Here is a 16,658-nt window from a genome sequence, read left to right on the forward strand (position 1 = left end):
ATGTTCCAAACAGGTGTTTTTTGAAAATGTTCATCAGTTTGAAAATTAAATATCTTGTCTTTGTAGTGTATTCAATGGAATATAGGTTGAAAAGGATTTGCAAATCATTGTATTCTGTTTTTATTTGTGATTTACACAAATTTCTATATCAATTAATGAATTAATGAGGGTTTGTACTACAACCCAAAGAAATTAATAATCTGAATCCAAAACTAGATGGTACCAGGCTTTTCCTTTTAGCACCAGGGACAGCACCATATTGTGCTTCTCTTATGATTCGTCGGTTCGTAGTGAAGGAAGACCACCGAATCTGTGCACACTGCTTCGCATGTGACCAGGAAGGGTCAGCAAGCGCCCCCCCCCCCCACGCACGCACACGCCGACCACCAGCAGCAGCACCCTGTACACTTTTTCTTCTTTCGGGCTGCTGTACGGGGAGTGCAGGCAGCAGCGGGAGCGTGAGCGAGGTTCGAGCCGAGCGGAGCGTCGGATGCTCGGCCACGAGCTGCTGCGGATATCCGCCTGGTACCTGCCCCTCATCAGTTATGTTCCCCAGGCGGACCCTTTTCTTGTGTTTCTACTAGATTCCGAAAGGGCCTTTTTTTTTTTTTTTTTTTGCTGCTTTTATAATACGGCGAATTGTTAGTAAGTGAGGAGGAAATTGTCTTGTTATTTTTCGATGATGCGGATGTAACGGAGAGACATTAGCGTCATCTGGGATTATTTTTGAACGTTTTTAAATAATTTTCTTTTTAAACCGTTAACGTTTGCGGAGTGGCACGCGTCGATTGAACGCGAGGGAAGTACGTTTTGATTCCATATTTAAGCGATAGTGCACAATAAAATAACAGCCGCCAGACAGAGGACAAAACAAGAGGTAGGCACCTTTGCCCCTTTTTCTTCCATCTTGTACTGGCTTTTTGGCTAACCCACTAATAACAAAGCTAATGAGAGAGGAGCGTCTGCTATCATTCAGGTGACTGCTGTTAGCTCACAGCCGCTATTAGCATCCCATGCCAACAGACAGCTTTGCCAATGTGTTTACTGTACACGATGATGACTAAATTATTATTTATCACACTGGCTCATCTGTCGCTCATATATTAGCTGCTTGGCCGAGGAGTGCGTTTGTGTGTAGTTAGTAGGAGCCATCAATCAGGACGTCTGTCTGTTTTGCCTTTGTTTGAATCCATGTCAAAGCCTGCCACATTCGAACTTCATGGTGGTGCGTTCACGTCCACAACGTGGCGCTGTAGTACGAGGCACTAAAGCAACGTTTACCTGCGTGCTAGCATACTCTTTGTCTTCTATTTTCTGGTTTTAGTTTGTCTCTATGTACACATTGCCACGCTGTCTGTACCGTCAGCTGTTATATTATGAATGGCACAGATTTATGCTGCATGGCCTACAAAACAAAGAGTTACGGTTGGAATGCATCAGCCATAAAATGAGCGTGCTACTGATGATTGAAAACAATCATTTGCATTAAACCAGCGTTTCCTAACCTTGATTCATCCCATTTTGCATTAGAAACAAATCTCATGGCACGCCATCAAGCAAAAATATCACAAAAAGTGGATGCACAGGTCAATTATCTATGTCTGCCATCTAGTGGAAAAGTATTGAATTGATCTGCCAGTCACTGTACCCAGCTGGCATAGATAGTTGAACAAAGATACATTATATGTAGTAAATTCATAATTACATTTTTGGACCAATCAAGTGAAATTGGACAATTTCCGGTGTCACACGTGATGATCCATCCCTAACAGCATCTGGTTGGGAATCGCTGTATTAAACCATATTGTATGCCAACTAACCCACTGAAAATATAACATACATAATAATAAACAACCTATCATCCCGTTTTAAATTGGGTAGTATTAATGAAAGGCAGTTGGACATGCTTGCTCAATATGTGTGTGCAGATTGATGACTTTTAGTTGCTTTTCTTGCCCTGACCATTACGGTGTCTGCATAAGGGAATTGTCTTTAATATTGTATGCCTGTGGTTATCAATATAGCTCCCCGTACACATATTATAACTGGTCTGTGTTTTGTTGCAAGCTTGATCAAATACATCACTGCCAGTCATGGGGTGAAGAGAAAACTTGTTTGGTTAATTTCCTTGTCCCTTTTCCATCCTGCGTCGCAGCTTCCCCTTTTTTTGACAGAAAATTGTCCCATACATGGAAAACATATACCATCACCATTTCTCTGCATTACTTAGGAGTCATGTTACGGATTGTCACTGTGATCTTTTTTTTTTTTTTTTGTCTTTTTTTTTTCTCCAATAAGGGCTTGCACCGTGACTTCCGTGTGTTATTATTAGTCACTGGGTCCAGAGATGGCCATAGCGATGTTATGTGTTTGATAGAATTTTACATTTATTGCATGATTGATTGGTATTCAGACCTCTGCCCCCTAACCTAACAACAACTATGGAAACTAGCCATCCATTCATCCATTTCTATACTTCTTGTCCTCATTAGAGTGGTGAGTAACTGCACCCTATCCCAGCTGACTTTGGGTGAGAAGTGGTGTATTGTACATACACCCCTAGTAAATAGTACAGCACATATAATATATAAACGATCATTCACACCAATTGGCAGCTTAGAGCTTCAATTAACCAAACATGCATGTGTTTGGAATGTGGGAGGAAGCCGCATTATCTCGAAAACCCCCCCAAAACCCAAACAAGGAGAGAGCCTGGAAACTGTACATAGATCTCTCAACTCTGAGGCAGAGGTGCTATCCACTACCGCAACGTTCTGCCTGATTATAGAATCTAGACCAACTAAATGTATTTCTGATACCTTCTGCAAGTGTGTCAATTCAGTTATCCTTTCACATCTTTTAACATGTTGGCTTTACTATATGAAAAGTACATGTTTTTGTAGGTTTGACTTCACCCAAGTTGTTAAATTATTATTTTTACAATTACAATACAATGCAAAATTTCCTATCATGCCCCCTTTCAGTAAGAATGGAACAGTGCCACTAGAAGGCCACATATCCACTTTCCCACACAGTACAGTAAATCAATGCTATTGAGGGAGTTGTCTTGAGGCAGGATTAGTTGTATATTATTAGATGGCCACATGTACTGTGTTAAATAATTAACAATGGGCCTCTGCATATGTGGCCGGAATAGTGTGATACAACAAAATATTGTAGTCATGAATAATTAATGGCCAATTCTCGGGTGTCCAAAAAGCAGAGTTTCCCAAACATTTTCTGGTCAAGACCCACATTCAAAAGCGAGTTCATCCCCACGACCCAATCCCCCTCCAATGTATTGCCATAATATAGACATTAAAGAACAAAGCTGACATGAATTTATTGCAACATCAAAAAGCCATTTGGCAAGAATGCTTGATAAATAAAGTAGCTTAGAGCATTATACGCTTTGCAATCGACAAGCTATAAGCATAGAGGAAACAGACAAAAGTCAAGAAAAGCCTTTGCTTATGTTTGCTTTAAGATGGGAGACAACCTGTGTTGTATGGCTACTGGGCCTTACCATACAAAAAGAACTTGCATGCATGGTTAGTCATTTGTTTCCAATGCTATGAATATGCTAAGAAAGCATGTGTGTACACCCTTTAAAGAAATTCACTACGACTATACTGCATGGTGTTGTCCTTGAAGTGAGTGTTTTAGAGACAGACATAATTTAGTCAAACAATAGGTTACTCATTATATTGTTGCACAGTAACATTAGATTAACCCAGTAGAAGGGTAATTGTTGGCTCATCAGTACCTCAGTATGATATTGAGTGGGACCATTCTGTTTTCTCGAATATATTTGAAGTGACAGTATATTGATTAAACCGTCATGGGGCTGAATCCTTTTAATCCCTGGTTTGGGTATATTCAAATTTAGGTCTTGAGCTGAACAGGTTTTGCAAAACCCTCATTGCCCTCGTAGTCACACTTTTGTCACATTTCCTTTTTGTGCCGCGTGATTTCACTGATGGAAAATAGAAAGTAATGTTTGCCATTATTCTGTATAAAAAGCTGGTTTGCTGAATCAAAGTGACATGTCTGTGTCTGCGTGCGGAGGGCACGGTGGCTTGACTGTTTGATGAATGTGATGGTACAGGTCAACAAAAGAGCCTGCTGTCCTATTCAGCAATGCATTTAGACTGGGATCAGCAGCCTGTGGAGGGGCCTCTGATGCTTACATGCCCCTGGCAGCTTCATCGCTACAAACAGGAAAGGCCCGAACAACTGTCCCAGCTCTCTGCTGACTACTTCATTGTATGGGGCCATTTTTTGGCACTGGCTTTTTAGTTTTAGGGAGACTTTTATTGTGTTTGCAGAGAGAGTTCAAATGTGTATTTAAACTCTCTGTGTACCCTTACTTCGTTGAAATCAAATATGAAGTTTAGTTAACCACTGACAGTACAGTCATATGGAAGGGTGCTGGCGATGAAGCGAACGTTAACCTTTTACAATAAAAGTACAGAGCTTTTATGTTGAAGAAATGAGGGGAAGCCGGATTTTAGGCTGCTCCTTTAGCACATAACACACAATATCATATGATGTCCACACCAGTTATTATGAATGGATTGCAAACTTAGCTTATATGGAAATCTTGGATAGGTATTTGACAAAATCTGGGGTTGTATCATCAGTCTAAGTGTGTTGAATTCCTGTGTCAATACCATTGTTGTATTGAGCATAAGATTGCTGCCTGAAGGAGTCGTACCATGGGTTGAGCTCAACTTCCCACAGCTGAAGTCATGTTGCTGTCTTAAGACCACAAACTCGATGAGACTAAATCAGTCAAGCTAAGTGGTACACTCCAGTTTGCCCCAATTACCTCACACTTAATCAACAATCAATTCCAAACAATTTTCAGGTTTATTGATGAAACAGTTATTGTAAAAAGTAAACACACTGTTAAAATGCAAGACATGTGCATACCTGACACTCTGAAAATGCTATCTAATTTCGAAACTTTACTATTCAATTGAGAAAAAAAACAAAAAAACATTAGACCAACAAATTAGATTGTGTAGTAAGTTAGCACACCATAAACTAATACTTTGGTGAGCAACGAGCATATAGCATGCAGGACTCTTTCCAGGACTTTAGTTTCCGTCTGGTGAAACCATGCCTTTGTTGCTTTGGCTCGTTTACAAGGTGAAAGATGAAATTCCTCTCTTACTTAAGCATTCTGGCAAACACTAAAGGTTTCGGGCCACAGTGTACTGCTTGTTTATTTTATTAATTTCTTTTTAAACAGTAAATTGCTCCCTCCATTTTTACTCCCACCCCAGTTCCCACTGAAGCAAAAGAATCCCAAAACCACGATGCTGCCATTTAACCATGGGTGTGGTGTTGTTTTCACACCAAAACTACCTTTTGGAATTGGTTGTTATGACTAGTTGCTACGATAGGAAATACAATGCTGCATAATGCACCGTTTATAGTCTGATGTGACAAGGCTTATATATAGGCTGATATTGATAAGACATTTCAAATGTAATTGCTTTGTTTCTCACATGCACTACACTGCCCTGATATCGAATGGTAGCTACTTTAACTACAGAATTTTCATTCTACACTCTTCCAATTATTATATTGTTACCTGCTGCCCATTTTTTTCAACAAAGAACCTGTCAGGTTTCTTTGTAGTGTATTTTGTGTGTGTCTACCCAGTAATATCTATATTCCACTGTTGGACAGTGTCTGTGTGGCTGGCTAAGTTACACAGACCATGTAATTCCCTGCAGGCGACTGCTTCTAGGCTCAATTTCTCATTTACTCTGCTCCTGATTAACGTGGTTGCATTGACAAACAGTCCAGCTGGGCGAGGAGAATGGGCTCACAAAGAGGACGACGAGAAGGAGGGGTGACAAAGAGGGGCGACCGAAAGAATGGTGGCGCTCTCCGTCACGCCGCTGGCTCTTCTCGGTGTTCAGTTTGCGCAGCTGCACAATAGGCTGACACGCGTTTGTCAGGTCGGAGGATGAGGTTTAGGCCCGAGGCACCGCCGGATGCCCCACTTCCTTTTTGCAGACAAACCCCTCTTAACATTGCCAGGCCTCCGTGTTAACATGGATATTTGAATTCAACAGCCGTCAATGGCAGTGAATAAGTTAATGTTCTCACTTGGTGCATCAGATCTGTTCTAAATAATAAGACGTCAATTAAAATGTGTCTATTCCACATTGTATTTTAAGGAACAGCAGCAAGTGTTATTAGCATTTGTTTTTTTGCTGAAAATGACCAAGGCACATTTATTTGTGTCATTATTATATTCATTTTGTTTTTAATTTGTTGATTATGCCTCAAAGGGGTTTGCTTTTCACGGAACCCTTTTTATGTCCTCTCTTTGTACTCAGCAGCTGTCTGTCTCACCATCCATTCCTTTTCTGTTCTCTATGCGAATGGGCTTTGTTGTGGACTAGCTTTAGGCTGTGCATCTGATACCTCCAGAAAAAAAATATTGTCCTCACGAGGATCCTGCCTGGTTACCCATAACAGATGTAGTTGCTACTATCTTCTTGTTCTTGTTTGCACCATGGAGGCTGGTGTGATTCAAAGTGCTGAGCCGACCCACATTGTGCCAAAGCCTAATAGACTCCAGTACAGTATATGATTTCATGCTGAGTGGGTGGATTAACTGTTTCATTTCCAGGCAGTGTGTGGTCATACTGATTGTGGTGGTGGTGGTGGTGTTGGTAAGTGTAGTAGGTCACCCCAGCTTCTGTGTGGTTTCTTGCCACTAAGTGTGTTTGTGTGAGGATGAGCAATAGGTTGTATCATAATAGGTCAGGGGGATTGTTTTTCTGATCCATTGAGGAGAGATTAACACAGACACTAAACAACGACCCTTCATACTTGGAACAAGAAGAGGATTGCCCTGCTTCTCTGCCAGACACCCGTCACCTCAATGCCATTTCTGCCCCCACCCACCCTTGACCACACCCACGGACACATTTGCAATGACTTGGCCACTCTGATAAAGTCTGAGATACAGTCCTTTTTTTAGTGCTTCCTTTCACCTTTTTACATCTGGGTAATTTCTTAGAGCCATTGGGGCTCAAATTCTCAATATGTGTGTCAACCTTACAGCCTTGAATATTGTGTTCAGTGGAACAATATTGCAGTCCATATTAGTGATGCTTATTGTTCACAGTTTGGTGGCTGTAGTGAAATTGTTCCCTATTAATGATGTATTTGTGACCCAGAGTTTAGTGGGAGTATTTTCAACACAGCACATTTTACGTCAGTCGTGTGCTCAGTTGAATGTGATGTGAAATGTTGAGGGGGGAAATGTGGAGGCTGTGTTCTGTCTTCTTCACTAATCCCTGCCTTTAGTTCCTATTCCCAGCCACTCCTTAATCTCCTGCTAATAGGATTTTCAAGCTTTTGTTTGATTTTTATTTGTATTTAAAAAAATAATAATAATTTAATAGCTAGAATGTGTGTAGCTTATTTTTACTTGACTTAGTAGGTTTACTTTCAGTGTCAAATGCCATGCTCATGGATGTGCATTTATTTCTGGCATGCTTAATAATGCAATTGGGGGAGGGTCTATATGGTGTGTTTTCTGGTCTTAAAATGGGGCCAAGAACACAAGCTGTATATAATAAACCAAAGGATGATGGACCATTTTCCATTTAAAAGTCATGCTTTGTTAGAGATGATTTTGATTACTTTGTTTTAAATCATATATGACCATAATGCAGACTCAAAAAACTGTTATTAGTGAACTGGCTCATCAGGACATTAATCTGGCCAATGCTCGTAAATAGTGGGGTTTAATCCTTTGCAGATTCCCCATTGGGTATTTTACACCCAAGGATTGGATTTGTATGTTCATACTCATTTTGTGTCTGTAATACTATACATTGATTTAAAAGGTATAATGTACAGTAGTACTACAGTAACTGCGATTGGCTTAGCACCAGTTTAGGGTGTACCCTGCCTCTCACTCAAAGTTAGCTGTGATACGCTCCAGCACACCTGTGACCCTCGTGAGGATAAGTGGTACAGAGAATGGATACTATACACTCAACATTTGTTGGCATTATCAATTCATTTGTGCTCAAGTTGTTGTTGGAACAAATAGGATTTACAGTTCTGGGGACCTGTGTTCAAATCCGGCCTCGCCTGTGTGGAGTTCATGTTCTCCCTGTGCCTGCGTGGGTTTTCTCTGGGTACTTCGGTTTCCTCCCACATTCATAAAAACGTGCATGTTAGGTTAATTGAAGACCTTAAATTGCCCGTAGGTGTGAATGTAAGTGTGAATGATTTGTCTATATATGCCCTGCAACTGGCTGGCGACCAGTTCAGGCTGTACCCCGCCTCGCGCCCAGAGTTACCTGAAATAGGCGCCAGCACACTGGCTTCTGTCTCAAAAAGCAAATGCCTAATATCTCATTACATAAGCGTTGACAGCTATTTGTACAGTGAAACCTCCTATCTGATTTGGAATATAAAGCCGTGCAGCTGTCAGCTTTTTCTACAATATCCCCCACCTCCCCAGTATGCACTGACTTTGTCTTTTCTGACTTTAGGTTGGATGAGTTTTCCTCCTGTCTGGACGCCTGGACACCATGAGCACCATCTCGCCCACAGACTTTGACAGCTTGGAGATCCAGCAGCAGTACAATGACATCAACAACCGCTGGGACTTGGCCGCAGAGACCGAATGGGACAACGAAAATAGTTCTGCGCGCCTCTTCGAGCGCTCGCGCATCAAAGCTCTTGCAGGTATGGTTTACCTCACCAATGTAACGGATTAGAATTTAGTCTATTTATCACTTTCGACAAAAAAATAGCAATAAGAGCTTTTTGGGTGGCATTACACTTCATTGTTCAAGATGCAGAGGGGATCCTGCCTTGACTGGCCAGATCACATCCTCAGTCCTGACTTTATCTTCCTAGCCACTTCAGTCTAGAGATAGACTGCAATCCATCTTTAACTAATGGTCTCTGGTCGGGCTGCTGATTAGGTGACCTTTTATCATCCACCTTTGCTTTCACCCTGACTAACAATTATGTGATCCAGCGTGTACCTTTAGCTAGGGCTGTCCACTTGTGATTGGATCACTCGGGGTGTATGTGAAGTCTGCCTCTGAGCATGGCTTAAGTGTTCTCCTTAATGATTTGCTTCAACGATTAGGTGGGTTCAGTCTCACTTAAACGTTAAACAGCTCTGAGAGGCCGCTAGATGTTAGACTTTGCGGTAGTTTACGTGAGACAATTTTTAACTGAAAGTAGATTCAGAAGAAAATCATTCAGGCTGTTTATTTAAACAAGACCAGCGTTGCAGTCTAGTGTAGTGTAGAGTTTATTAAGTGTCCAACTATTGGCTTGGCATGCATATAACATTTTCTGATGCTTTTGCAGGTGAATGTGAAAAGACATTCAGTATGTAAAACTTTGTTTATAATGGGTCATTGTTGTACAAATTTACCCTTAGAAACTATTGTGACTAGCTTTTGGTATTTGGCAGTTATAAATGTTTGAAATAAAGGTTCAAAGAACTACAAAAATGACATTGAAAGGAAATATCAAAGACTAATAGTAATCGGAACACATCTAATTAGGCTTTCTAGTTAGGTACTAATGCAATTCAATTCCTTGTGGTCCAAGAGATGCAGTTTGGTTATTATAGGGCAAGGTAGAAATAGATACAAATGAGGACCATGTCAGAGACCTGAACTTTCAATACACTGCATAGCAATACACAGAGAAAGAGTGAGGTGGTAACAACAGACATTTCCCATCTTCTTCCAGTGTGGAGTCTCAAACTGATTAGACACAAAATGCCTGTTCACTGAAATCAGCCATTTAATGTTGTTTGAAAAGCATATTATGCATACGCAATATTTTTGGCTGGAGAAAAATGCATTTTATATTAAGATTGTGAGATGCTGAACACAACCATATCTGCTTTGATTCTTGAGGTTCTTCCAAGCTTGGTCAGTGCTATTGAAAATCCATCTTGGCCATTCACCATGTGTTTGTGAACTGCCCTGTTTACCTGTCTTCTTGTTCACCTATAACAATTTGCAGTATTGAGGAAAACCCAGCAGAGCAGAGCAAGAGGCAGGAACACCCAGAATAACACACTTCACTCAAACTCTAACAAAGGTGTTGATGATATGTGAGTCCAATTGTTGTTAAACAATGTGTAAAATAAGACTTTTAATGTTAATATACAAATCCAAGGAGATTCCTTTCCTCATACCCCATAAAACTTATCCATCTCATTACATAGCCGTCTGTCTTGACACCAAGCCATTATTATATCATAGCTGGCATATTATCAGAGGAAGGTAGAGGCCTGTTCTACTCAGCTTTTTGTCACCTGCCTGAATAACACCCAAAAAGTGTGCACTCCAACATGAATACTTGTGATACTATCATGGCTGGACAAGTACAGGCTTGATGTACACATTCTTTGACATGCTGCAGTAAATATTCCCCCCTGGGCAATGTGCCGCCCACCTTTTACAACTTACAAGACCTGCATCCTGTGTACACTTACACATTTCTCTGGCATTCAAACCAGTATTATCAATGGATCCTTTCCTGCTTAATAGCTTTTATACTATTCCAGACTGTACAGAAGTTGCTTGTTTCTTTCTCGAGCCTCTCCCGTGTTCGTCTTTGAAGTTTGCCATAAATACCATGTTGAGTGAGTTGGAGGTCTCATGAGAAATCAACTATACAGTACTTTCTTCTGGGAGTACTAGCAGTGTGTTTTGCTTGTTTGTGCACACTCACCTCTCTCAAGGTGCAGTGCTTTGCTGTGGATAATACTGACATTTCATGGAACAGCTCATTCCCTCCTCCTGCACTCACGTCTTACTCTCCCTTGTCCTGTGTAGTGTATGTTAATTCACCAGACCATTGCAATCATGGATTGTTATTAGTTCTCTTTTGCTCAGCTCCCACCTCTCGCTAGTGCTTAACACACTGCGTTCTCTATTCTCTGTTCATTGCCTCTATCAGGAAGAAGCATGTTCTCGTTGGATCTCATTAGTCCAGTACCACCCCCCCCCCCCCCATCCCACCGTAAACAAACAGTCACATAAGACCCTGGGCAGTTCATTTCCTAATGAGAACAAACCAGATGCTCCTTGCTCATCAGGACATGGATCGAAAAAACAAACAGTCTGTTTTAACTCTGCCCCCTGACCAGACCAAAGGCCACCAAATGAGAAAAGGCCATGACCCGAAATCCTCACGCTCTTTATAGACTGGTATAATTCTTTGCACATGTAAGCACGCATCATTGCTTGTTTTTCTTTTTTTTTCTTTATTTTTTTTGTCTTTTTTTTTTCTTTTTCCTGACAGTTTGTCACCATTTTAAATCATAGTCATTACTGGGCTGAGAGTAATAAATGTGCATTACATCACTGTAATTTACCAATAAGTAAATTACAGTGATGTAAAACTGAAAGGCACCCAGACACACAATGTACTACTTCTATAACCCCAATTCCAATGAAGTTGGGATGTTGTGTTAAACACAAATAAAAACAGAATACAATGATTTGCAATTATGTTCAACCTATATTTAATTTAACACACTACAAAGACAACATATTTAATGTTCAAACTGATAAACTTTATTTTAGCAAATAATCATTAACTTGGAATTTTATGGCTGCAGCACGTTCCAAAAAAGCTGGGACAGGTGGCAAAAAAGGCAGAGAAAATTGAGGAATGCTCATCAAACATCTGTTACGAAACATCCCACAGGTGAACAGGCTAATTGGGAACAGGTGGGTGCCATGATTGGGTAGAAAAGGAGCTTGCCTGAATTGCTCAGTCATTCACAAGCAAAGATGGAGCGAGGTTCACCTCTTTGTGAACAAGTGCGTGAGAAAATAGTCCAACAGTTTAAGGACAATGTTCCTCAACGTACAATTGCAAGGAATTTAGGGGTTTCATCATCTACGGTCCAGAGAATCTGGAGAAATCACTGCATGTAAGCGGCAAGGCCGAAAACCAACATTGGATGCCCGTGACCTTCGATCCCTCAGGCGGCACGCCATCAAAAACCGACATCAATGTGTAAAGGATATCACCACATGGGCTCAGGAACACTTCAGAAAACCAATGTCAGTAAATACAGTTCGCCGCTGCATCCGTAAGTGCAACTTTAAACTCTACGATGCAAAACAAAAGCCATTTATCAACAACACACAGAAACGCCGCCGGGTTCTCTGGGCCCGACGAGCTCATCTAAGATGGACTGATGCAAAGTGGAAAGGTGTTCTGTTCCGACGAGTCCACATTTCAAATTGTTTTTGGAAACAGACGGCGTCTCCTCCGGGGCAAAGATAAAAAAAGAACCATCCGGACTGTTATGGACGCAAAGTTCAAAAGCCAGCATCTGTGATGGTATGGGGCTGTGTTAGTGCCCATGGCATGGGTAATTTACACATCTATGAAGGCACCATTAATGCTGAAAGGTACATAGAGGTTTTGGAGAAACATATGCTGCCATCCAAGCATCGTCTTTTTCCTGGACGGTCCCTGCTTATTTCAGCAAGACAATGCCAAAGCACATTCTGCACGTGTTACAACAGCGTGGCTTTGTAGTAAAAGAGTGCGGGGACTAGACTGGCCTGCCTGCAGTCAAGACCTCGCTCCCATTGAAAATGTGTTGCGCATTATGAAGCGTAAAATACGACAACGGAGACCCCGGACTGTTGAACAGCTGAAGCTGTACATCGGGAAAGAATTCCACCTACAAAGCTTCAACAATTAATGTCCTCAGTTCCCAAACGTTTATTGAATGTTGTTAAAAGAAAAGGTGATGTAACACAGTGGTAAACATGAACCTGTCCCAGCTTTTTTGGAACCTGTTACAGCCATAACATTCCAAGTTAATTATTATTTGCTAGAAACAATCAAGTTTATCAGTTTGAACATTAAATATCTTGTCTTTGTAGTGTATTCAATTAAATATAGGTCGCACATGATTTGCAAATTATTGTATTCTGTTTTTATTTATGTTTAGCAACACGTCCCAACTTCAGTGGAATTGGGGTTGTATATCCGTCATATCTAACAAAACATCAAATGAGTTAATAAAGCTTGATCTGCAATTGTTTTACAACGATAACACCACTCCACTTCTAATCCTGCTTAATAAACTTCCTGAAAGAAAGACATAATTTAATACTAGGACTTGTAGGGCTATCTTATTGTGTTGCTGAGACCCCTCAACAACTTCCCTCGTCTCACATTGCCCCAAGGAACACGAAAAAGGAAGAATACATGTCTTAGAAAATGATAGAGGAAGGAGGGAAGGAAGTGTACAGCTAGACACCGGATAAGAACACACTTTCGTGATTGTGCCTTCTTGGCAGACTACACCCCTTTGCTCGATGGAATTAGGGTGGCCGTGAGTAATCTGCCTCCGGTTACACCATGCAACGCACTCATAATGGTTTAGTCCACCTCCACACCTCCCCCTTCCCCTCTTCTGTCCACTGTTCTTTGGAAGCTCCTCCTTCAGAAGCACACCTTATACAAATGAGCTGAGGAGGGCACAGCAGGCTTTGTTTACACAGCAATCCGACCACAGCCTGTTAGCCTTCTCTTCAGCGCACTGCTCCAGCAAATGTGAGGAGGAAGAGTTTGTTGGGAGGAATGTTCAGTGTTCCTTTGCTCTAACCACAAGATATTGCAACCTTTTTTTTTTAACCTCTACAACTGTGGTGAAATGATTCCCACGAGGCGGTAAAACAGAGACCATATTGTTCTTCAGTTTGGTTAATGTTTTTTTTTTTTTTTTTTTTTTTTTAAAGACGCGCCCCCCTTGCATTTTCATTGGACAAGGCAGAGGATTACAACTTTTTGCAAGCTCGTCTATTGCCTTACTGATTCAACATGTTGTGATGCTTTAGAGAAAATTATCAACCAAAACGTTCTGGATATCCAAAAGGTTGATCTTCTCTAAAGCCGTTGAAAGGATTTGATGCAGTCTTAAAGTGGGAAGGTTTTCCTTTTGCTGTGATATGCTGGAGAGCCCACCTTCATACTACATCTAAGAGGAATATTTTGGAGGGAAATCCATAGAAAAGGCCATGGAATGGGACCACAGAGACAGGGAGCCCTGCTTGTCTCCTGCAGCATTTGTTAATCAGGTGCAATACTCCAATATCCTGGAAGGAAGGTTTAAACAGCTGCAAGGTAAGAGTTCTTACAACCTGCTAATTTAACTTCGAGAGAAAAACTTTTAAGAAAGGATTTGTGCCAATCAATGAAAGCTCTCAGAAACACACGTTAGGCTTCCGCTCAGTCTAAAGCAGGGCAACAGTGTGGCACCTGATTACTAGGCCACCTGTCCTGAGCTTATGACAATGCATGGCTCTGTCTATGCCCTGCACACATTGTACAAATGCACAGTGCTTGCACGAAGCCAAAATATATTTTAGGTTGGTACTATAACTTTATTAAGAGCAGAAAGGGGGTAGTGGGAGCGCATTATTTTTTTCTTGTGTCAAAGCTTTTTTATTTTTTTTATTTTTACAACGTTCAGCATTCATGCATTAGAGTGGACACTTTTGTCACAGGCCACAGGGTATTCATAGTCGTCTATGTGTTCACGTTACACTGCATGCAACTGGCTTTGTGGCGGTAGTATGCATAAAGATCTGTGTTTGCAAACTTCCGCCCTTCATCGGTGGATCTCTTAAAAGGAGCGTTCGTTGTCTTATCCTTTCTTTCAGTGGGCGGTGTTTGGGGTAAATCTACTCGACTCGTCACGTTTGACATTGCTCAGCTATAGTCCAACAATATAGAGGTTGTTGCTGCAAAATAACATGAACAGGTATAAGTACCTTAATGAATGTAGAATTAAATTAAAAATGGTTTTACACGACCAAGAACAAACGTGTATATCATTGCAAAGAGGAAAATATTTTATTTAATCGAGTACTATAATCAGAAAGTTCGAGATTTTTAGACAGTCACAGATCTATTGACAGGATTTGTAAATATCCATGCAACACGAAAACAAGTCTTGTTGTTAAGGACAGGCTGTACATGGATGCATTATGGACAGAACTGTAAATATACACCTATAGTCACATTGTCTTATTAGTAACTCTTCCTTGTATTTCCAGTTTGACTGCACTTGAGGCTCATTCTTGGTGTCACTCCTTCATCCCTGTGTTGAATCATGATGTAGGCTCGATTTGCAGATGTACATAGTTCAGTGTCTGGGCCTCAACACATCATACAAATGGAAGCATTCCTAACGTTGTTTTCGACACACACGTTTCCCAATGTTTCCTGTCTTGGATTAACATTCATTCAGTCATTCGCTGTGCTTATCCTCACGAGGGTCGCGGGCGTGCTGGAGCCTATCCCAGCAATCTTCAGGCGAGAGGCGTGGTACACCCCGAACTGGTCTCCAGCCAATCGCAGGGCACATATAAACAAACAACCATTCGCGCACACATTCACACCTAAGGGCAACTTAGAGTCTTCAATCAACCGACCATGCGTGTTTTTGTAATGTGGGAGGAAACTGGAGTGCCCGGAGAAAACCCACGCAGGCACGGGGCCGGCATTTGAACCTCGGTCCTCAGAACTGTGAGAATGATGTGCTAACCAGTCGTCCACCGTGCCGCCGGATTAACAATTCTTTTTAGATAAATCATGTATTCATCATTGGTGGTTAAATATGACTGTACTACCAAATAGTCATTAACTTAAGTCGAGGAACATCAAAATATTTGACCAAAGTGTTAAACTCATTTTAGGTCCTGATAATGTGGCTATATTATGAAAGACTGTAATAAAAAAGAAATGGTTACACTTGTTTTCCAATTTAAAATTAATTTGAGCACAAATAGGTTCTAAGTCAAAAGCACATAAAGCAAGAGTTGACTCTCTGGCACATAATATCTGAAGGATAAGGAAAGTAACTCATTAACCACAGTTAAAGTAGATAGCTGCAATGAAAGCGTGAGCCACATAGTTAAATTTAATTCTGAAGAAAAATATTTGTTTACGCACACTCACTTTTTAGTTTGTTGTCTCAGTGTAATCAATTTCAATGTTTTTTATTATTATTACTTTTTTGGTTCTACCTCCCTTTACCCACTGGGTTAACTCCTGTGGACGTTACTGACTTTCCTATAGTGTGGCCTAATTTGCTACCCAGCATGATTGTTTTAAAATGCTTAAGTCGCTGCTCATAAACCACACAAAATAAACAGATGTTTAAACACCTCAGTGAGTGGACTGAGACCATACCACTTAAGTGTACCTTTTACTTTGGTACTCATTTATATTATATACTTTTTCACCGTAAAAGCTTTCAATTGTCTTCTGCAGCGGTTTTTGTGTGGATACTTCGAAGGTTAAGTTTCAAACCTAGCAGTTCACTGCTAACTGAGTGTTGTAACTTCATATATCGAAAGCTCTTACTCAAGTGCCCTGCAGCTGTATTGAAGAGTCACGTTTAACTTTGTGAGAGTTCAGCAGCCATAGAAACACACACGAGCACACAAACAAAATCAAAATTCCGTTTTTTGTTTGTACAGTTAGACCAACATTGAACAGTTTGCTCTTGGAAGTGTGTCACAAGACAGTGTCCATTTTGGAGGTTGAGGGACAATTACTGTTTTGTTGACATTTCACTTCTGTTTTCTGTC

The 16,658-nt window shown here is 40.9% G+C and overlaps 1 protein-coding gene across 5 annotated transcripts in view; it reads left to right on the plus strand.

Annotated features, from left to right (window-relative positions):
• The first annotated feature begins 435 nt into the window (after positions 1 to 435).
• Positions 436 to 16,658, plus strand: part of sptbn2 (spectrin, beta, non-erythrocytic 2) — a 41,199-nt gene continuing 24,976 nt past the window's right edge. For 2 of the 5 annotated variants that reach the window (XM_061701822.1, XM_061701824.1), the window contains exons 1-2: positions 436 to 877; positions 8,541 to 8,736. In XM_061701822.1, the coding sequence (XP_061557806.1) occupies positions 8,580 to 8,736 (157 nt within the window). In that variant the 5' untranslated portion in view covers positions 436 to 877; positions 8,541 to 8,579. Of the gene's footprint in view, positions 878 to 8,540; positions 8,737 to 13,528; positions 14,185 to 16,658 lie in introns of those variants that run through there. The other 3 variants (XM_061701823.1, XM_061701825.1, XM_061701826.1) reach the window with 2 other exon arrangements.

Source organism: Phycodurus eques, chromosome 17 (genome assembly GCF_024500275.1).
Source record: "Phycodurus eques isolate BA_2022a chromosome 17, UOR_Pequ_1.1, whole genome shotgun sequence".
In the NCBI taxonomy this organism is placed as follows: domain Eukaryota; kingdom Metazoa; phylum Chordata; class Actinopteri; order Syngnathiformes; family Syngnathidae; genus Phycodurus; species Phycodurus eques.